At 40.2% G+C, this 23,976-nt stretch overlaps 1 protein-coding gene across 1 annotated transcript in view; it reads left to right on the forward strand.

Moving 5' to 3' along the window:
• Positions 1–23,495, forward strand: part of C7 (complement C7) — a 63,608-nt gene extending 40,113 nt beyond the window's left edge. The window contains exons 12-18 of the mRNA XM_052743216.1: positions 682–853; positions 3,016–3,103; positions 5,338–5,470; positions 7,895–8,086; positions 16,293–16,386; positions 19,464–19,648; positions 21,238–23,495. Coding sequence (XP_052599176.1) covers positions 682–853; positions 3,016–3,103; positions 5,338–5,470; positions 7,895–8,086; positions 16,293–16,386; positions 19,464–19,648; positions 21,238–21,419 — 1,046 coding nt within the window. The 3' untranslated portion in view covers positions 21,420–23,495. The remainder of the gene's footprint in view (positions 1–681; positions 854–3,015; positions 3,104–5,337; positions 5,471–7,894; positions 8,087–16,292; positions 16,387–19,463; positions 19,649–21,237) is intronic.
• Positions 23,496–23,976: the final 481 nt, after the last annotated feature.

Genomic DNA, 23,976 nt, shown 5'->3' on the forward strand with positions numbered 1-23,976 from the left:
ATTACATTTAGAATATCTTCCATCTTTTTTCATCATTATCTCACAAGGCTTTGTTTTAAAACAGCTCTTTGGGAGCTTCTATCTCCTGCCTAGCCTTTCTGATGGCAAGCTCTTTGGAACATAACACAATTTTGTATTGTGTACCATTAGTCAATATTTTTCAATAGGTAGGTGGAGTTTCAAATATCTGTTAAAGTGGAAGCATCCTTCACTGGTAGGACTTGGAATACGAAGTGGGCATGATTGTAATGTCTCCCTCCCTTCACTTTGTCTGGAGAAGCAAATAAATGATGTAATGTACATGAAAGTATTTTGACACTCACAAAATAATCAGCACACTTAAGATATTGCAAGAATTTCTCTACATCAGGCTGGATATGGATACTTTAAGTCAGTGAGGAGAGCCTTTCTGGCTGTTGTAAAACCCTAGAGAACACTAGGAGGTACTTGGAGAATAACAAAGGAACAAGAAGTTTGAATGACTTGTCCAAGACTGTGAACTAATAGAATACCATCCCTGGATTCACACCCAGCCCCTGCAAGATCTTACAATATGCCCTTTGCAAATCTCTCACAAGGCCATTATCCCCCTCCCCCAGTAAACACGTTAGCAGCAAGCCCATCACTAAAGTCTGAAGTCTTGTTCTCCAGCAGTCAAGAGCCTCTTTTCTTATATTACAGGAGGCGTTGATGGAGGTTGGAACTGTTGGTCTTCTTGGGGCCCCTGTGTTCAAGGGAAGAAATCAAGGAGTCGAGAATGCAATAATCCCCGTCCCAGTGCGGGTGGCAAGGACTGTATTGGAGAAACAACTGAAAGCAGGCAGTGTGAAGACCAGGACTTGGAGAACTTGCGGTAATGGAGATCAGACCTTTTGGCAGTTATTTAAAGTATACTGTGCAGTGAGCATGAGGTTGACGATAGCTGCCCTTAGATGATTAGACGTGGAGCTGTGATTTTTATCACTGTTCACTTTGTCCCTTAGCCCTGGAGTCAACAAAGGAGGGACGCCCGTCATGGCCAATAACACTGGCCGTTAGCTTCAGGTTTACCAGACCTCAGGGAGTATACAGGGCTAGAAAGTGGGAGTAGGGCCATGGGTTTGCTCCCTACTTGCTGTGTAGTCTTGAGCAAGTCACTTGATAGACCTCTAAAATCAGAATAATAGTTGTAGGTAAGCCGATAACAAAATACACGCGCTAAATGAGATCAAACATGTAGAAGTGGCTGGCACAGGCACATGGAAATCTTCACTGAATGTGTTGACTTTCAGCTACACCAATGCCTCCTATTTTCTTGTTCTCTGGGTCAAGCACAAAGCCAGACACTTTAGATGGATGGTATTTTGCCAGGCTGGTCTGGTGGTGATCTGACACTAACTGTACGTTGGCTGGGATCATGCAGAAGCTCTCTCAGCTTTCTTGACTCAACTGTACCCCTATGCCAGAATTATTTGAATATAATTATTTATTCACTTCAGTGGGACAGGGTTTCATGTAGCTCAGGCTGTCCTCAAACTCACTAAGTAACCGAGGATGACCCTGTACTCCTGATCTTCCTGCTTCTCTGTCCCAAGACCAGCTTGTGTTACCGTGCCCAGGTTTTTTCCCCCCCCCTGTGGCAAAATTATTTCATTTTTGTAAGCACGAAGACAATTTTATTAGAGTTTAAAAGAAACACTCCTAGGGTGAGTGAGCTATAAATCTCATCAGCTTCCCAGAGGAGAAAAATGGAAGAGTAAAGAGGGAAGGAAGGAAGAAAAAAAAAAGCAAGAAAAGCCATGCTGTTTAAACTGACATTTGGGGGGTACTTTTTGCAGTGGACCTATCTAAAAAACTCCAAAAATGCATTGATTGGTCCATCTGTGGCATATTCCAAAGTTCAGAAACTAGACAAAAAAATCTTCCAGTAAGATAATTTGAAGGTCATGTGAGTTAAAGAAAGAAACAAGGTGTTTAGGTATGTGATAGATAAGGACATAGGCTGTCTTTCATGCCTTGTAAAATAACAATAGCCAGTATCAGTGAGGAAGCCAAAGGACAATGAGTTATAATGAGAAAAGAAGGCGCATGTACCTCCAAGAGGATGAGTGGGTGGAAACAGTTCTCTGCCTGAGGGGGCCCATTTCCCTCCCTTTTACACTAAATTAAATCTTTTCAATGGAGGAGTAACGAACCCTTATATGTAAAGCCAGAGAGAGGGGAACATTCTAAAGGAAACATGTAAATAATCTCCTCCTCATTCTCCTCCTGTTCTTTTTGGTTGTTGTTGCTCCAATGAGGGAATGTATCCTCCTGATCATCAGAAAGAGGAAAATTTTGATCATCACTTCACATTTCTGGTTTCCTTGCGGTATTGCAAAAGATGAGGAATTTGTCTGAGAAGGAAGAGTTATAGCCTACTTGTGTTCCTCTCACTCAGATTTCACTCACTGGACAGGATTGGTAGTATAATGATCACAGAGGCACTATGGACAATCACTGTTTAAAGATGGATGTCTCCATTATCATTATCATAATTAGAATCTCTTGTTGGGCTGATCATGGTGATGGTAAATTTTCAGGAATAGCACTGGTGATGTGGCATTAAGAATCTCTGCTCCTTTTAGACTTGATATTCTTTCACCAAGTAGAATTACTTTCGTGATAAAAGGATTTCAGAACCCAACATCAGTAGGCACAGTGATATCTGAGACAGACAGACTCCAGAAATAATATAATGTAGATGCATTACCTAAAGACTCTCATCTTGCTTCCTGCTTGCTTCTCATACTACGGATCCTATAGATATTCAAATCACCATCTTTTGCTAGATTGAGTTTATGCTCAAGGTATTTAAAAAAAATATAATGTGGTCACATATTTGTTTCTGAGAATGACAAAAAATATATATGTGTTCTTATACTTTCTACTTGTATACTTTCAGATATAAGTGAAAAATTTAATGTAATATACTATATCAACTAAATTATGGAAACCAATCACACTGATTTCTATTTATTTCTGTTTTTTTTCCAGATTAATTGAGCCACATTGCTTTCATTTGTCTTTGGTTCCAAAAGGATTCTGCCCATCACCCCCCACCTTAAAAGATGGATTTGTTCAAGTTGGTTATGAAAAGATATCTTTTTCTTTTATAAATATTCCAACTTATATCTCTTTACTTGGCCATAACCTATCTCCTTCTCCATGGTGAAATAGTGGCAAAATATTTTATATGTGCATTTTAACTTCAGTAGTGGGGGACTTCATCTGTGACATTTCCTCCTTAGCCCAAGGAGATCAAATTTTGTAGAAGGTAGCATTCCTTCAATGGTTTGGGATGTCAATACTGACGTACCTGATAAATTAGAGATACCATCATGCCAGAGGGCTAGTCAACATCAATGTTACTGAGTATGAATGTACACACAAATTCTTAAGACTAAAGAATTTTCTTTATTCTTTTCATCAAAAAAGGCTTTTCTTAAAAAATTTCATCATGAAGCATTTTATTTACCTAAAGAGATATTTTTTTAACCATTGTCTGATGAGATATAGGTTATCATACTTTTACCAATTTTTATGTTTGTAAAAGGACCCTGCTCATCTTCCATTGGTTGTTCTAGTGATGTCACTTGGCATTGCGATGCTCGTAATTAGTTCTAGTCCCAGTTTTCCTTATGATTAAGCTTTGAGTCCAAAGTTCAGTGGCATCTCTTCATGGCTCACACAAGAGATATGGCTTCATAAGGATGCCCTCCATGCTGCCAGCTTTACCTTCTTCGTGAGACATTTTGATTCTTAAATTCCAGGCCCTTAAGCTCACAACAATGAGAGTTTGCTTAAGTTTCCACAAATGTATATGCTGTTGAGAAAGTGAAGAGGCAGAGGAAGAAGGGGATAAGGTGGAAGAAAGTGGTAGAATGTTCTACACACTCTCCATGATCTCTGGGACTTTAAATAAAACATGTTTAGAGAGCAATATAATGTAAACTCATACCTTAGCAACCCATGAAGCTCTTCTGCTTTTTTAGGAGTCAACATTTTTAAACACTGTTTCAGAATGTCCACCACATAGGTCACTCAGGGAACGTCAAAATAGAGATTGCTGCTTGATTCCCATCCTCCAACCCTTTCTGTCCAGTAGGTTGGGGGTGGATCCTGGGAGTCTTCTTTTTTAATTTCTCTAAGTGGTTTTTATATAGCAATGTTTGGATGGTGTTGAGTCAAACTTCCTTATCATGAAGTCCCTCTTGCAAAATAGAAGAAGGTCGAGGGCCTATAGTCAGTAACTGACATGTGCCTTCCCCATTGTTTCCCATTAGTGGCTATGAAGGAGGCAGACAAGCCTGCAGTAGTATGTCTGGCAATGATAACGAGGCACTGGGAAATTGGGTTCTATTTTCTAGAGTAGAGCTGGGTGAGATGCCATCTCCAGACCACTTCCCAGGCCTATATTTCTTCAGCATATCCCTGGGGGCAGAGAACCAGAAAGAAAGGAAAGGAAGCAAGAACCCCAAATAAGGGCAATTATCCCCTCCCAGGCTGGGATTTGAAATTCCTTGCTTTATTATGACGACTTACTTCCCAACATTATAGGCTAATAAAATATGTAATCCATTCATAGCAGTGTTTCCATAACTATAGTGAAGAGTGGGAGAAGATCAACATCGTGTTTTTTAGTAGTTGTCAATGAGCTAGGTGTGGTGGTCCATGCCTGTAATCCCAGTGCTTGGGAGTTGGAGGGGTGAGGTTCTGAGTTTGAGGCCAACTAGGGCTCCTTAGTGAATTCCAGGTTAGCCTGAGAGGCACAGTGAGACTACCTCAGAAAGCAAAACCAACCATGAGCTGACAAAATGTCATCAATCTGAAAGACTTCCATGAAGATATTGAGAATCATTTCTGTTATGCTGACATTTATTAGGTAGTGTTGTCAATGAATAGAATACACACCCTTTACATGAAGAACTAAGGAAAAAAAACTACTTCCAAAATGTGGTGGCAAACTGCCCTTTCCTGCAAGTGTATAAGGGAAGGGAATTATTATAATGGTGTCCACTAAAGCGATTTTAGTGAAATGCTTACTTAGTGCAGCACTTGGTATTTTGGGAGCAATCTATACATTTAAAATATGTTGGCATTTGTGACTTTATTTCAACCAATGGTGATACTAGTGTTGTTGAATAGACCCTTACAGGGGAAAATGCTTTATATTGATTTTCTAAATCAATTGTTTGAATGTAGGTTGATGGATGATTAAAGTTAATTATGATTTGCAGGCCAAATAAACCTAAAGAAACAGTTTGTTAATGAGAAATAGGCCAACTCAACCTTTCTCCATTTTTTATCTTTGTTTAGAATGAAGGTACCATGTTTCCTGCTGGGAAAAACATAGTATATGCTTGCAAGGAAGGGTATTCCCTTATTGGAGATCCTGTGGCCAGATGTGGAGAAGATTTACAGTGGCTTGTTGGAGAAATGCATTGTCAGAGTGAGTAGTCTTGGTTGTAGCATATATCCTAAGATGACAGAATGATAACGAAGAAAGTGGATCAGGATAAATAACCACTCATGTTAACCCCAACACTATAGAGCAAACTGTCATCAGCTTTACATCATCAGCAACTCGCCTCCTTTTCCTGAAAAGCTGACAGGAGCCTGCATTAGTTATTTTTCTCACCACTCTGACAAAAATACCAGATCAAAACAGTTTAAGGAGATAAAGACTTATGACGGCTCACAGTTCACAGGGAAGGTCCATTATGATGAGGAAGCCTTGGCGGAGGGAGATTGGGTGGTTGCTCCCATAGCATCCACAGTCAGGAAGCAGAGAGAGATGGATGTTGGTGCTCATGTCACTGTGTATATAATACTTTATATTCTTTGCTTTGCTTTTTCATGTTAAGTATTTCTATGGATTTATCTTTCACTCATGAATTTTCTGTGTAATTGTGGTATAGTCTTTTAAGAATTCAATTGAACTGTTAATATATTTTTCTGTTATTTATATTTTCCAATTTTTTGTTTTGTCTTGTTTTGTTTTTCAAGACAGGGTTTCTCTGTGTAGCCTTAGCTGTCTGGGAACTTACTCTGTTGACCAAGCTGGCTTCAAACTTGGAGATCTGCTTGCCTCTGCTTCCTGAGTGCTGGGATTAAAGACATGTGCCCGCACCACCCTGATATTTTCCAATGTTTTGCAGAAAATTTCCATTTTGTCATTTAGGTTTTTGCTTGTTTTTATTTTGTTTGTTTGTTTTTTTGATACAAAATTTCACTCAATTGCTCACGCTGTTGTGGAATTCACCTGATCACACTAATGGAAATCCTCTTGCCTCAGCCCCCCAAGTGTTGAGTTCACAGGCATGAGACACTATACTTGACATCATTTAGATTTCCCAACACAGTAGTTGCAGCTTTTTCAAGGCACATAACTGTTAATTTCATTCTTTGCATCTCTTGTGTCTGTTGTATTTTTGTGAACACATTTTGGTCATTCATATGGTTTTGAATGTTAGATTAGTTCTGACCAAATGCCACTCTACACATGAAAAACTTTAAGAACAATTTGAGGCTTTGATGACATCTTTGGAGAAGACAAGTTTTCTATCTGGTCAACAATGAGGCTGCTTTAATGACTGGCTAACCTTTATTCCAAAGGTGTCTAGCCACTAAGTGATCTCAATGAAAAGTAGGACTTTCTATCTGGGTATTTCTCCCCCCTACACCTTTTTGACAATACTGGAGCCCTGGATCTTCTACCCTGTGACTCTCCTGCAGTCTCCATAAACAGTTTAGTCCTGAACTGCAATTCTCTCCTCAGTCTGTTCTTTACCACGTTCTTATTTTTATTTTGTTTTAGTTTTTCAAATTTACAAATACCATGTGGAGAAAAGCATTACCAAATCTGTAACCACTACCTCAGATTTCTCTTCCGTCTGAAATCCTGGACCTTCAAATCTCCGCTCTTTTGACAGCTCTCTGATTCCCAGAAACATTTTTCTTTTACTCTTGTGCAACTTTCCTATTTGTCTTGGTGGGAGAGAGCTGAAGGACATTCTTGTCATAGATCTGGCAGATGTATCATGCCAGAAACACACTCAGTGCCAGATTTGAAAGGCACATCATGTGACTCATGCTTAGCCTTGTTCCACCAGTACACAACATATTTGGCAAAATACAGGCACTCAATAAATGATAAATGCTGTGTTTGAGTAAATGAATGATTGAGTCTTCTGATAAAGGCAGTGCCGAAACAAAGCATTGTTGTATACTATTGTCCAAAACCCATGAGGGACTTTGCAAAGATTTTTGTTTTCAGTCATGATTTCTGACTTGCTCTTCCTAACCATATCCATATTTTTCATTTTTTTCCTGCTGTTTTATTTTTAAATAGATTTGGACTAATGAATGCCAGTATGGGGAGGTTTGAGATGGGAAAAACACAGAACGTTGCACACTTTTATGGCTGCAAGGTGAAAGGTGCTGCTTTGAATTTTTAGATAGTGACATATCTAATTAGAGCTAATGATATGCAAATGAGTAAAGCTCTTGGGGAAATTCTGGTGGGACATCACCTCACTACAGAGATAAGTGGCAGCTGTGAAGTCTGCTTTTAGCAGCAGCCTGGGCTTTGGGGCTCTATTTGTGGGCTTGTTCATTCTAGGTTGTCACATTGCTTTGAGGGCAGGGGAAGGAGATGACAGCTGTTTTGTCTTCACTCATCCATTGGTCAATTACGTGTCAGACACCACGGAGTGTACCTTTTGGAGCACCCTCTGAGTAGACTCTCTGTTTTCCCTGCTTGTCCTCTGCTATGAAAAGGCAGAGCATGTATATCAGCACACCCTAAGGCTGTCTTTAAAAAGGTTATTTAGGAAAGCGGTGACCCTTGTGTTCTGTTCTGCTTTATCTTCAGAAATTGCCTGTGCTCTACCTGTACTGATGCATGGCATGCAGATTCACCCCCAGAAACCCCTTTACACGGTCGGTGAGAAGGTGACCCTCTCCTGTGCAGGTGGCATGTCCTTAGAAGGTCCTTCAGCGTTCCTCTGTGGCTCCAGCCTTAAATGGAGTCCTGAGCTGAAGAACAGCCAGTGTGTGCAAAAAGGTGAGTGACCTCTGTGTGTCTTCAGTGCCACCTGGGCCCAGACAGGTGAGAGTCCTTAGGGTGACCTTCATGGCATTGTGTCACAGTGCATCATTCTCGCCATCTGGTTCCCTAGGAGAATGAGGTCAATGTGTAGACTCGTGAGAGGTTAGAATAGTCTCATGGAGTACAGGGGCAGGAGAGGTTGCCGCACTGAACTTCAGTCCTCCATAGGGAAGAATAGCTTTATATCTGTTAGAGTACCAAGAAAATGAAGGCTTTTTGAAAGCTGATGTCTGGTTTTCTTCTGATTTCCTAAGCTCAGAGTTAGGATGAAAATTTATTTTCAATTTTGAATGCTTTATTTCTGGGTTATCAGAGTTTATTGATATTAAAGCTGAAAATTTATAAAGCATTTATATTTAACACTGCAAAGTAGACATTATTCAAAGAGAAGTCTTGTAGGGTGGGAAGCTACTCTTTGTAAGGCTAAGTAAGATCTACATTTTCAGGAAGAAATAAAAGATGAGAATTTGGATGAGCTCAGTAGTTAGAGCCTGTTTTATTTAATACCAGAGAGGTGGCGTCTCTAATTCTGGCCACCCCATGATCAAGGCACAGGACCCTATCACTCAATGACCAGAGTTCAAGAGATGCAGAATCCAGGCTTTAGGCTGATGTTTTTGTAACTAAGTACAGGGAAGAGGAATGAGGGGCTTGTTAGAGGAAGTTAGCTGTTTTTCTTAGAAAAGCCTTGTGATTGCAGACCTGTTGTCTCTGCAACCACTGACTCCTGGGGTTGGAGTCAGCTGTCTTTCTTCGGCAATCCCCAAATAGGTACTTTGGGGGACTTTGAGCTCAGTCTCAGTCCCTTGGCTTTTAGCTGAGGGTAGGGGGTATAGGAGTTGTGGGTGATTTCTTGGTAGTGGAAATCCAGCAATCTAGTATTCTAAACATTAGTCACATGTGAATGTTCTTTTAAGAACCTAAGATAAACTGGGTGTTGTGGTACACATCTTTAATCCCAACACTCAGAGGCAGAGGCAGGCAGATCTTTGTGAGTTTGAGGCCAGCCTGGTCTACAGAGTGAGTTCCAGGACAGCAGAGCTGTATAAAGAGACCCTGTCTCAACAAACAAACAAACAAACAAACACACACCTAAGACAGGAAAAACAATTGAGAAGGACAAAATTATGTATTTTCAGAGGTTTTTAAATGGGCCAAATATGTTTTCAGAAACATATTTATTGTTTGATTGTATAGTAATAAATGTAAATATGTTTTTATTTAATAATTTAAAAAGAAGAATTTGTTTTTATTTTGTTTGCATGCATATTTTGCCTGCATGTATGTAAGTGCACTGTGTGTATGCTCAAGGCTTGCAGAGGTCAAAAGAGAGCACTGGATGCCCTGGAACTGGAGTTAAAGACAGTTGTGAGAGGTTATGTGGGTGCAGGAACTGAGCAAGAGCAGCAAGTACTTTTAACTGCTGTGCCGTCTCTTCAGCCCGGAAAGATGCTTTTAACAATTATAACCAGGAAAGAAGGAAAGCTCATGTACATGCTAGTCTATGTAATATTTCTTTAGTGTAAAAACTTTAATTCAGTGCTAAAATCTGTCTGTTCTTTGAGGATGAAGCACTAGATTCTATAACGATTACAGTTAAGTGAATGAGACGCTTACAGCTGAGACGAACAGGCTTCTTGGAGCCCTGATCCACTGAATTAGATATGGACTGTGGTGATGCATGGCCAGTAGAGAGGAGCAGAGTGGACTAACGGAGCGCCTTCCACATTAGCTCTGATGTGAACTCTCTTCTGAACACATCAGAAAACAATTGCTGTCTTCTACATTCCCTGCAGCATAGAGTTGTGTAAAGTAACGCACCTGTACCTGTGATCCTAAAATGAAAGAGAACAATATATACTTAATGAGGATTTACTTTGGTTTCCAAGGAAATTAGGTAGTTGTTTTTCTGAAATGCCTGCTTCTGTCACTTTACAGTATAATTTAGTATGTTTTTTTCCCTACTCAGACAATGGTATTATGGTTGGTTCTAATTAAGGATGTTTTAAGGACTTGTGTATTTTTCTGACTGTGTAGATCACAATAATAACTGCACTGAAGACAGACCTGTAGCAAACAAAAATTCCTATGTTTATCAGCTTTCAAAGTTAGTGCTTTAGAATGTTGCTTGTGTGTGGGGGTGAGGACATGGCTCAGTGGGTACAGTGTTTACTGCATATGCTTGAGGACCCTAGTTTGGATCTCCGCCTTTCAGATGAAAGCCGGCCATTGTGGATTGTGTCTTTAATCCCAGCACCAAGGGCATGGGGACAGGTGGATGCTGATAGCTGGCTGGTTGGCCAGTCTAGCCAAAATGGCGAACTCCAGGTTCAAAGAGACACCTTGTCTCAAAAATAAGGTGGAGAGTGATAGAGGGAAACACCCTGACATTGATCTCTAGCTTCTATATATGCATACACTTGCACACATGCAGACACACCACCACCACCACCACCACCACCACCACCACCACCACCACCACCACCACCACATGTACCTCTTCCTCTCTCTCTCTTTCTATTTCTCTCTCTCTCTCTCTCTCTCTCTCTCTCACACACACACACACACACACACACACAAAGCAATAAATCCACAGAGTCTGCTTAAAGGGCAAGAAATTTATTAGGGCTAAAACTCACTACAGCATGGGAGATTTATCGTAGGGTCCTGGAAAGCCAAACTATGATCCACACTGTTCTTCTGCCTGTTCCATCTCAGCATCCAAAATCCACGAGGGGAGAGAGACCACCACATGCATCTCAGTACTTAAGGGTCCCAAGAGGCCATGTCCCAGGGGGATGTACTTCAAGGTCATAGGCATAAAGCAGTTAACTGCTCCCTCTCTAGGGGCGGCGCTTCAAGGTCAAAGCCAGAACGGCTACCCACTACCCACAGACACCAACACATACACCTTTGACACACATACAGGCACACACCACCACCACCACCACCACATACACAATATTAAATAATAAGTGAATAAGGTACTAGGTCTTTGAATATTCAATCCTTTAGAAGTTGTGCTAAGCACACAAACACATGCATATTCTACACACATACAAACACAAACACAAATATCAGTTGAGTAATAGATAAGTGAATGAAGTACTAGATCTTTAAACGACTAAATATTTTGCTAAGCTATACATATCATAAGATTTACTATTTTAATTATTTTTATACACAGGTAACTAATATTAAGCACACTCTTACTGGTGAACAGCTGTCATCTATGCCTATTGCATATAAATGTGTTTTGATGTAGCAAATAAAATTAAAAATATTTTACCAAATAGTAACAAATTCTGGCAGTGCAAGGAACCCTTACACACGATTGATGGGAATATAGATTAGTCTAATCACTATGGAAACCAATTCAGAGATGCCTCAAGCAATCACAACTAGAACTACATATATCCCAATGACATTACTTACCCGATGGGATATAAGTCACCACAGGACATAAATGCCTGCACATCCGTATTTATTACAGCATTTATAACAGCAGAGATGGAATTAGCTTAGGTTTGTACCAACAGATGAATGAATGAATAAAATTTGATTTATTGTACACAAGACCCGCATAAGATTAAACTAGAAAGAAACTAGCATGCCTGGCGAAGGAAGTCATGAAGTTCCACCACTAACTAAGGAGCTAGGTAATGGATGGCTGCCGTGTGTATGGTCAGTTTTCTTGAGGAATGCAACCCTGGCACCAGTAGATGGTCAAACACCCATACACATATCAGCATCACTGCGTCAACTCACTGGGCTAAGAAAAGAAAGAAGAGCATAAGAAGTTGGGAGGAAATAGGTGTGTTTGGGGAGGGTAGTAGAAGAATTCAAGGGGGAGAGAATGAGGTGTAAGTTCGATACTTTAAAAATATTAAATACAAATTTAAAAATTAGAACAAGAAGAAAATGTGGTATATGAACACAGTGGAGTGTTGTCAGCCTCAAAGAGAAACAAAACTGCATCATTTGAAAGAAAATGACGGAGCTGGAGGGCATCCTGATAAGCGGAATGAGACAAACACATGTTTTTCTCTCATACATACAATGCACGCTTAAAATACGTATGTGAGGCTTGGTCAAGTAGGTAGAAGCCCAAGCTACACAAGTGTGATGACTTGAGTCTGACCCTTGGAGCCAAGTGAAAAGCCAGATACAGCAGCGAGCATCTGTAACATGGCGAGAAGGAAGGTCATAGGTCGGCTATCTGGAGTGTGTGGTGAAGCAAGAACCCTTGCCTCCAAAACAGGTGGAAGAAGTACACCTACTTCTCCAAGTTGTCCTCTGACCTCCACACACACACACACACACACACACACACACACACACACACACACACACACACACACTGTACACATATGTGCTTGTGTACAAACAACAATAAAAATTAGAGCAACAGTACTAAATTTTTTATCAAAGTAGACAGCTATTTAGAGGAAAGAATGGGAGCAAAAAAAAGCAATAAGAGAGAGTACTAGAGAGCTTAATATAAGCAAAGTACAATGATGTACATCAATGAAGATATCATAACGAAATCTATTAGTTCATAAGGTAGATTAGTTACTTTTCTGTTGCCTTGATAAAATACTATGGTCCAAAGCAATTTACAGAAGAAAGAGTTTATTTGGTTCCAGAAGGAGAGTCCATAATGGTGAGGGACCAGGTGATAGGATCCAGAAGCTGACTGACTGCATCACAACTGCATCCAGGAAACAGAGTGAGAAATGAAGGTGGAGCCAGGCTAAATTCTCAAAGCCCAGCTCTAGTGATGCATCTCCTCCAGCAAGACTGTCCCTTTGCAAGGTTCTATAACCTCCCCAGGCAGTGCCACCAAGGGCTCAAATACATGAGCTTATGGGAGACATTTTTAATTCAAACCAAAATATATGCTCACAAAAAGTAGAAAACCATTTTACTTTGAAATCATTTTAGATCTCAGAAGAGTTACAAAATATAGATTCTGTACACCCTCCCCTAAATTCACATTTTTCATAAATTGACATAACTTAGTCGATGAAAACAAAGAAACTGCTGGTTGTGATGGCCCATATCTCTTGTCTTAGTTACTGCTGTATTGCTCTGAAGAGACACTGACCAAGGCGACTCTTAGAAAAGAAAGAATTACAGTTTTAGCTCATTATCATCATGGTGAAGAATGTAGCAGCAGCCAGGCAGGCATGGTGCTGGAGAAGTAGTTGAGAGCTTTACATCCTGATCTGCAGACAGCAGGCAGAGAGAGAGAGAGAGAGAGAGAGAAAGAGAGAGAGAGAGAGAGAGAGAGAGAGAGAGAGAGAGAGAGAAAGAGAGACAGAGAGATAGAGAGACAGAGACAGAGAGACAGAGACAGACAGAGAGGAGGGGTCTGGTCTGGGCTTTTGAAATGTCAAAGCCCACCCGCTATGGCAAAACTCCTTCAACAAGGATACCCTTCCTAATCCTTCCAAACTGTTCAGCTGGGGACAAAGCATGCAAATATATGGGCCCATGGTGTGTTATTCAGACCACTGCATAGCCATCCTAGTATTTGACAACTGGGACAGGAGGATCTCAACTTTGGAGCTATCCTGAGCTATATTATAAGACCGTGTCTCAAAAGCAAAGAAAACAGCAAAGCAAAACAAATTAAGAGAGTAATATTACTAGGACATTATTGACTAATCTATAATTCAGATACCATGTTTCTCCCTTATGCCATTTTAATTTCTAGGATCTGATTCAAGCTTCTGTTTTGCATTTGGAGTGCCACTGCATCAAGTTGAAGTGTTTAGAGAACGTGATTGTTATTGAGATTTCTAGCTATGGAAGACATGCTTCATATTGTTACCATTTTTCCAATTTTGTGAATTTCTCAAGGGATTGTGTTATCTTGTCTAACTTTCTTGTATTTTCTTCAGTAAGGGATGTACGTATTCTATGATATTTTTACTTATAAAATTACGCCCTTAGGCCAGCAAGATGGCTCAGTGTATAAAGGCACTTGTTACCAAACCTGATGACCTAAGTTTGATCTCCCAGGACTAACATGGTGGAAATTGTCTTCTGACCTCTGTAGGTGCCACATACATGCACACACTAAATAAATAAATGTAGTTAAAATGAAGAAAACAGCCGGGCGGTGGTGGCGCACGCCTTTAATCCCAGCACTCGGGAGGCAGAGCCAGGCGGATCTCTGTGAGTTCGAGGCCAGCCTGGACTACCAAGTGAGTTCCAGGAAAGGCGCAAAGCTACACAGAGAAACCCTGTCTCGAAAAACCAAAAAAAAAAAAAAAAAAAAAAAAAAAAAAAAAAAAAAAAAAAATGAAGAAAACATGCTTTCCTATAAACCGTCTTTATAATATACTATATGACTATCTAATTTTATACCCCAAAGTTTGATGCAAATGATTTTCAATAAAATGAAGCTACCAGAAAGTGGGAAAAAAATGAGTGCTTTAGATTTCACATTCCCATCTGCCAGAGCCAATGCAAAGGCATTCAACTTATGGTACTGTAAGCCACACCAAGGTGCTTTCCTATCATAATAAACATAAATAAACATAACTGTTTATTTAAAATAATGAGTTTCTAGACAAAAAATAGTGGATTTTTAATGTAAGTACCTCCAGACATAAGCACACTGTTGAGGGGAGACCAACTGGACATTTGCACGTAAGAGACTATAGCTCTCCTTGGGTACCAGGATACTCTCCGAGATAAGTTTCTTGTAAAAAATAGTTTTATTTATGTATTTTATGTATATGGTTGTTTTGTCTGCATGTATATATGTGTATTACAAGCATGGCTGGTACCCACAAAAGTCAGAAGAGGACATCAGATCCAATGGAACGGGAGATTCAGACAGTTGTGAGCTGCCATGTAGGTGCCGGGAGTCAAATCTGTATTCTCTGGAAAAGCAACCAGTGCTTGTAACTTCAGAGTTATCTCTCCAGCGTTCTAAGTTCTTTTGTGGCTTTGTGACCTGTGGTGGGCTTGTGGTGAAATACAGTCCAAAGCAACAGTTCACAAGGTGTAGCTTTGTGAAAGGAACCTTCTTTACTAACCATGGATTCAGACAAATGTGAACATTTGTTGAATATTTGAAATAGCATATATTTCCAAACTTTTTTTTCCTTTAGTTTTTCATCTCTTATATAGGCACTTGTTAGCAGGGAGCAAGTATCAAAATGTATGAACAGAGCATGATCAGTTAAACATGCCTAGGAAAGTGGTATCTTTTATCACTATGCAGTGTTTTATAGAGTGAAATGCTTTAGAGCTTTATAATGTATACATTCATTTTTTTATTTCTTGAAATTAAAATATAATTGCATCATTTCTCTGCTTCCCTTTCCTCATTCCAGCCTTTCCTGTGCACCCCCTTGCTTTCTCTCTAATTCATGGCATTCTATTTTTTAAATTGTTGTCTCTCTTTCTCTCTCCTATATATGTAAATACAACTTGTTCAGTTCCCATAATATTTTAACAGAAAAATATTTTTTCATATAACATTCTGATCATGGTTTCTCCTCTTCCAACTCCTCCTAAATCCTCCCCAGATCTTTACCCACAACTCCATGCTCGTTTTCTCTTTCTTTAGAAAACAAAAGGTAAGCAATAACAAACCCAAAGAAATCAGAATTAAAAAAAAGGAACACACACCCACCCCCCACCACAAAACCACAAAACTGAAGACCATAATATACAAGTAAAATACCAGTAATGCAAAAAGTGCTCTAACAAACAAAAAGTCTACAGAAATACCGTTGAGTTCACGGTGTGTTTGTCTTTCAATGTTGGGCATGGAGCCCACCCTTAAGTGTGATTAATATACAGTAAGATGTTACTGGAGAAGAGTAGTTTTTCCTTTGCAAGCAGATGTCACTTAGAGATGGTGTCTTGGTTAGGGATGATAGCATACTGTTCTGATTTTTTTTAACTTTTGAAATTGGAAACACATTTTTGTACAATATTATTTTTATGGTTCCCCTCCCCCCAACTCCTCCCTGATCCTCCCCAACATTGATTGCACCCACCCAAATCCACACTCTTTCTTTTAACTATAGGGAAATCTTCACAGTAGGGAAGCCTAGGGATCTTGATTCAGCAAGTTCTATTGTAAAGCAAGGCTTAGTCTACTAAGGATCACATCTCTCTTAAATGTTTCTTCTAGACACTGCCACTCTGCCTCCTGCAGCTCCTGCGTGTCAGCCCTGGGAGAAACTGCAGAACTCTAAATGCGTCTGTAAAATGCCCTATGAGTGTGGGTAAGCTCTGTCTTTATTCCCTCTTTTCTTTGATTTTACCCAGGGTAAATGGGGTGGCTTCATATAGCTTATTGAATGAAGGTACAGCTTATGAATAGCTAAGGGTCTTTGCATTGTAATCTCTTCCATTGCTGCCTGTTACAGGTCATAGGCTGACAGCCATGGTGTTCAGCAGGATTCTAATCTGGAGGGGCAAGACACTGAAGGACTGCTCGAGCACTGCTTGTTCTATATATGACGTGAAGCAAAATGACAGAACTGTCACCCGAGGATTTAGGGCTTTCTAGGATTAGGCTGAAATTCCCGTGGGACATAAACTTTAAAAAAGCAGTACCATTAGATAATAGAGCAGCTGCTTTTCTGATGCTAGAAGCTGCCTTTCTAGACCTGCATTCTAAGAATGCCACCAATTTCTGGTCACTGCTTTTAAGAGGATTTGAGACATGGCTCCTGGATGCCTGTGTCAGGATCCTAGCAAGATGCAGGTTGTACCATTAGGTGAGGAATAGGAGAGGTTTATCAGCAAGCCTACAAATATGCGGGCAGATTAAAGCAAACTATACTATTGTGTGTGTGTATATCCACACCCAGGCCTGAAAGAGGGAAAAAGACATTTAGAAACCTGAAGACAGAGAGGGCTATGATGGGGCAGCTTCTAAGGAGGAACAGACTCTGTTTAGGGACTTGAGAGGCACCACAGGTATAGTCCCGAGTTATAAACATTTCCCTACTCTGTCTTCTGTGCTTAAAACCGCCCCACTAGTGCTCTCCAATGACAGAACCCACTCACAGCTAGAGGATAAGGATGCTCTGATATGGTCTTTCCATACCAGACTCCCAAGAAAATGAGCAGAAATGGAGAGGGGTCTGGGAGGACATAGGAGACATTCAGTCTCTAGACTATTTTCATTTTTAAGATTAAGGACTTCAGTTGGTTCATCTTTAGGAATCAACATGGCAATTTACTGAATACTTTGTACTTGCCATGCTCATCATAACCCATATCCACTTCTTGAATTAATAGTAGATGATAATGATAACATATCATAACTTTTAGTATGCAGAAAATTAGTGAAGAGTACAAATTAAAATTGTGACCAGTCGAGATACATTCTTATTCTAGTGTCCTAACTCTGTTATTACTGTCTTATAGTCATTATTTATTTGAATCAATATTTTCTCTTTCTAACCCCTCCCCCAGTTCATCCTCATTCTGTTATTTGTAGTCCTGGCATGACTCTTAGTATAATTTCACAGTATTGGATGCCAATATCAACATCACATTATAAAATTCCTGCTTTTTAAACTACTCTAAGTAGTTATATTCAAATTTTAAATAAACAGAGAAAAAGATTTGTGCAAAATAATGAAGTTTTTTTTTTTTTTTTCCTACATAAGCCACTTCAGGTGAATTTAGCTTTAGGTCAAAGAGAAAAAAAATAAAGCTAAATAAAATAGGTGAATATAAAATCTTTCTGATTAGTATATGAAAACATGCTTTGTTGTGTAAGAGTTTATCTACAACAGTACTTTTCATATCCATCAGAATTCAGAAATGGAATTTTTTGTGGGAGGAGTATGGAAGCTGGGGAGGAGTTTGAGACAGGTCTTATGTGTCCAGGCTAGCCTTGAACTCACGGCATGGCTGAGACTGGCCTTGAACATCTCATCCTCCTGCTTCCATCTCTAAAATTCTGCGATTATGTATGCCACAATGCCCAGTTTAGGGACTATTCCTTTTTAAAACGGTGTTTCTAAATAGCTATGTTATATCATGTTTTAGTTAGTGTTTCTGTTACTGTGACCACAGCAACTCTAACAAAGGAAAAACATTTAATTGGGCTGGCTTACATTTTCAGAGGTTTAGTCCATTATCACCACGGTGAGACATGGTGGCATGCAGGTAGACATGGTGCTGGAGAAGGAGCTGAGATTCCTACATCTTGCTTGCAGGAAATGGTCTGTCTCACTGGGTGTGACTTGAGCATATATGAGACCTCAAAGCCCACCTCCATGGTGACATACTTCCTCCAACAAAGCCATACCTACTCCAACAAGGCCACATCCCCTCCAATAGTACAATTCCCTTTGGGAGCCATTTTCTTTCAAACCATCACAGATCATTTTAGCAACAGAGGGTAGGGAAAAAAAAAAACCCAGTAAGATGTTTAATGGAAATATTTCTTTTTTTTTTTCCTTTTTTTTGGGAAATATTTCTAAATCTTTTGTAAGCACAATCACTCTTATTGGCTGGGGTGGGGGGATATCATGCCACAGCTCAAGAGGGGAAGTCAAAGGACAACTTGCTGGATTTGGCTCTCTTTTTTTCCATATGTTGGTTCTGGAGAGCAAACTCACATCCTTAGATTTGGTGGCAAGTGCCTTTATTCAATGATCTATCTCACTTGCTACACAGATACTTAAAAAAAAAAATCACATTAAAGGAATTGGAGGGATGACTCAGTGGTTAAGAGCACTTGCTGCTCTTCCAGAGGACCTGAATCTGGTTCCCAGATCCCACATCAGGTAGCTTAAAACTGTCTGTAATTCCAGCTCCTGAAGATCTCACTCCTCTGGCTTCTGCAGGCACCTGTACTCATGTGTGCACAGCCACATGCATGCAGACATATACATAATTAAAATAATAAAAATCAACCTTAAAAACAGCATTGAGAAATAATTTCATCTTCTTTGTTTACGTAAGGGTTTTAGTGAACACTGCTGAATTATAGACTCAGAGGACTGCCTAGCTGGGGGGTCAGTGGTTTCCCATGATCTCTTGGGCTTGTTCGGTCTTTGCTGATTTTCTGTTTCCTTTGGTATCAGTCCATCTGCAGTTGCTGGCAGACCTCACCTTCTCATTCAATTTGCTGCATCTGGTCTGTCCTAGATGAAGATAAGCCAGCACCAGGCATCTGGGCATATAAAAACTGTGAGCGCATAAAGAACAAACACAGTTTTGGTGGTTGTTGTTGGGTTGGTTACGTTGTCAAGTCATGAGTACAAGGTCTTACTTATCTTCCTTGGCTCTGAAGAAAACACATCTTGCAAATAATGTCATTCAATGCTCTCTCCAGCTCCTCCTTGGATGTATGTGCTCGAGATGAGAGAAGCAAAAGGATCCTGTCTCTGACCATCTGCAAGATGCATGTTCTCCACTGTCAGGGACGAAATTACACTCTGGTTGGCAAGGACAGCTGTACCCTGCCAGCCTCAGCTGAGAAAGCTTGTGGTGCGTGTCCACCCTGGAGCAAATGTGATGGTAAGGAACCTTCCATATTTTAACTGTGAGAATGCCAAGCCAACGGTGCCAAAAATTTAAACAATGTAGTTTCTAGTGTATCAGCATATACCTCAAAATGCCAAATTATTTGGCAGTAAACTGCTTCTTAAGTCCCCTCCGTGGAGAGGGGTTTGGATGAGATAGGTAAGAGGACAAAAATCCATTCCTGGTCATCTAAGTGCTCTTCCAAGCCCCACCAATTCTCACTCTACCTTCATGGTATGCAGGCACGCTTACAAGCAAAACACCCATGCACATGAAATTAAAATTTAAAAAAATTTAAAGGAAAAAGAGGACTTACATAAAAATGTCTTCTAAAAATCGAATTGTTATATTACACCCTTACAAAAAAGTATCACTGGGCTGATTAGATGGCTCAGTGAGAAGAGGTGCTTGTGGCCAAGCTTGACATCCTGAGTTCTATCCCTGAATTCCACATGCTGAAAGGAGAGAAATGACCTCCCATGAGTTTTTTTCTCTGACTTCCACATGTACATCATTGTGGGTGAACACACACACACACACACACACACACACACACACACACACACACACACACACTGGAACAAAGTAAAGGTGAAGATTTGAGCCAGGTATTTCTCTGAGACTAAAGACACCCTCTCTTTGTTATAAGGAAATTTAAAAGTGTTAGAGAGGCATTAAAAAATATGAGTGCCAAACTGACGTTTCTCAAAATAATTAGAAGGCCCTGAAGAGATTAGACAAAGGAGCTGCGTTCTCAGATTGTGGTTCATTATCAGCTAGGACATAGCTGAACAGAACTTAGCAATGATCTTCAACACCACTCACACTTTGGGGAAGAGCTGGGTTGCAGGAACCAAGCTTCTGTCCAGGATTTCTGTACTTGTAGATGTGGAAACTGAACTATGTGGTATTTACATCTGCAAGCTCCTTGATTCTCTGTCCCATGTGCCTCATGGGAACCTTGCCCTCAGCACTTCATAAGTTGCAGTAGGATGATATATGTAACTCTTGCCCCATCTGGCTCATGTCTGCTTTACTGTTCTCTGCTTGACCCCCTTACTCTCCCCCTGGAGGACCTAGGTGATGGCTTCCCACCAAGCTACTTCTCATGTTTTCTCCTTGTTTCTGACTAGTTTTTATAGGACAAGTGGCCTCTTCTGAATGCTACACTTTCTCTTTCAAAGAACTTTCTGTCCTTTCCCTTCTGTGTCTCTGAGCTTTGGTTCTCCACTCTCTGCTGAAACCTTCTGATTTGGTCTGGGAAACAAAGAATTATCCTTGATTTCTGGCTCACAAGGATGGCAGCCTGCATAAAGAAAGAGATAGAGAGCTCTTGACTTGGATAGACCTGCCTCATATGTGTCCAGCCAGTAGAGAGCCTGGCACCAGTTTCAAAGCCCATTTGTTCCGAGTGAAGGAAAATAGCCCCGTTTCCTGGTCTTACTGTTCTTCCAGCAGATAGTTTATTGTATCACTCAAGGCAGGAACTCTCTAATCACCATGCCATTATTTTGTAGGTGATGTGCTTTGAGTCTCCCACCTACACAATGCACCATTAAGTCTCTCCCACTTGTTCTTTCCAGCTCAGAACAGCAAATGTGTCTGCAGAGAAGCATCAGAGTGCCAGAAAGCAGAGTACAGCATCTGTGTGAGCGTGAACGGCAAGGAGGAGACAATGTCTGAGTGTGCGGCAGGTGTCTTAAGGTGCAGAGGACAGAGCATCTCCATCACAGCCATAAAACCCTGTGCTGAAGAAGCCCAGTAGGACCCAGGAGGCCCTGGTCCTCTTCATCAGAACCTAGTGAGCAAGGGATGCTAAGTTCAAACATCTGTAACTGGTACTTAGATACTTTCCCAACATGAAGGCACCATCTTTTCTCCTTCCCCTCCAGCATATAATCTATATATTTCCCTTCTGTGTCCAACCACTTGTGCAAACAAACCCTTTGTTTTTCCAAACTTTAGTCCAGACTTTTTTTCCTTTACAAGTGACAAGCTATTTGTGAGTTTTTGGAAAACCATGTTGGGCTTTGATTTTTTTGTCTGTAAAATTACAGGATGGGATTAGAGATGCTTGTGTTCCCCATTCATCCCTGTGATTCCATTAATTATGATTGACCCAGTCCATGGGCCAGTGTGCCTCCTGTGGATTGATTAGAAAAACAGAAATAACATAATTTCCTGATTAGCAAGGTTGACTTTTCCTCAGTGGAATCAAACACATACACACACATACATCGGAAAAAACAGATAGATGCAATTATTTCCATCCTGAGTGCTTTGCCCCACAAAGTCAAACCCACATGTGGGATCCTTATTCTTGTTAGAAGATTGAACCACTTAAATGTCAGAGCAGAATTCATCATGCAATGGTCACAGGGCACCGTCTGCCTTCTTGTCTGAGAACAAATATGATTCAGTCTCTTGGGAGGTTTTCTTCAGTATGTGTCAAATACAAGCACTGAAATCACTCTGTTTTTGAAAGAAGCATCAGTTTATGCTAGAGCCATTGAGTGATGCATATTTGAGAATAATCTTCCCTGATGTGGTTACTCTCCTAGATTTTTCCAGAAGTACACAACTTGAAACATTGGCATTTGTTTTATTTCTTATTCACCTTTCATCAAAAATATACAAAAAATGCAGCTGTGAAAGGTGAAGTGTGTGGGCTTAAGTAGAGTTTAAAATATGCACAAACACTATGTATTTTTTTTGAGGCTGATATATTTCAAACAAACTTTAAGTTGCTAAGAGTTAGAAAACTTATCCAAGATACTGTTCTTTAGATTTTTTGAAGTGTATAGTGTTTGATATGACTGATTCAGATTTGGCTTTTTTTATACTAGAATTTCCATTGAGGGTTGTTGCAGATGTTAATATATGGGAGGTACAGGGAAGTGGGTTTCATTTATTGAAAACAATCACATGTAAGCATGTTAACCACACTGGTTAGAGGATGCTATGGATTTGATTTTCTACGCTAGGTATTGGGATAGATTTGAAAATGTCAGGGTTGCCTGTTGACCCTGCTCAAAGAAGAACTAGATAAGGAATCCTTTAGGAGGATTGATCTCAACATTCTGCAGTCTTTCCTTTATTTACTTGTCTAGTCTGGAATTAAATTTCAGCTACATATGAGCACTTCCAGTGTGAAAATCCAAATTCTCAAATGCTTTAAAACTTCAAACCTACTGATGACCCTAATGGAAATTTTCCACAGGTGGAGAATTTCACCTCTGATCTCATAGTGACAGATCACAATCAAAGTGCTAAACATGTTGTCTAAAGACGACCTCCAGGTTATGCAGAATATAAATGAATTTTGTCTTTAGCTTTGGATCCTAGTCTCCCAAATATTTCACCGAGTACATGCAAATATTCTAATACCCAAATATATCTGAAATTGCAAACTCTCCTGGTCAAAACCTTTTGGATGAGCACATTTAACAGCTAAGGTATCCGGGAAAGAGGTTTCAACAGCATTCTTGGAGGAGACATAGAGGACTGATGAATCACTGTGAAGAATGGAAGGAGGGAGATGGCTGTTGATAGGTATTTTGAGATACTCTATTTTGTATCCCCCTCCTGCCAAAGCACCCCCCGCACCTTGAACATTTTTATGCCTATTGACCTTTCCTCAAGTCAGGCGGGGACATTCACAGTTACCTACAAAGAAGAATAAGAATCGTTGTAACAGGTCTTTAAGAAGGAAGTTATTTTTGATAATGACTCATTGAAGATGTTTTGAAAATTTAAAAATAAGCTCTGTAAGCAGAAGTCTGTGAGGAAAGCGAGAAGGAACTGTTTGTGTCATAAATAAATAAAAGTCAAAAGGAATGAATCTTTCCTGTCTGATTTTCTCTGTCTCAGACCAAGGGAGGATTACCTGATTGAGGGCAAGATGTTGCCTAAAAGGCTGAAAGCAGTGTTGAAATTAAGGTCCTTTGGACCTGGGGAGGAGGAAATGGGTCCTTTACTCTCACTACTTTTAGAAAGCTACATAGAATCCCTGAGCTCCATTTGAGGCCTGGCCGTGGATCTCTGCATCTGCTTCTATCAGTCATTGGATGAGAGTTCTACCACGACAGTTAGGGTGTTTGGTCATCCGATCATCAGAGTAGGTCAGTTCAGGCTTTCTCTCGACCATTGCCAGTAGCCTATTGTGGAGGTATCTTTGTGGATTTCTGGGGACCTCTCTAGCACTTTGCTTCTTCCTATTCCCATGGGGTTTTTATTTATCATGGTCTCTTTTTCCTTGTTCTCCCTCTCTGTTCTGTTCTTGATCCAGCTGGGATCTCCCGCTCCCCTAAGCTCTCTTTCCC

The sequence above is a fragment of the Peromyscus californicus genome, unplaced genomic scaffold, assembly GCF_007827085.1.
Source record: "Peromyscus californicus insignis strain IS unplaced genomic scaffold, ASM782708v3 Scaffold_18__1_contigs__length_77618521, whole genome shotgun sequence".
Taxonomy (NCBI): Eukaryota; Metazoa; Chordata; class Mammalia; order Rodentia; family Cricetidae; genus Peromyscus; species Peromyscus californicus.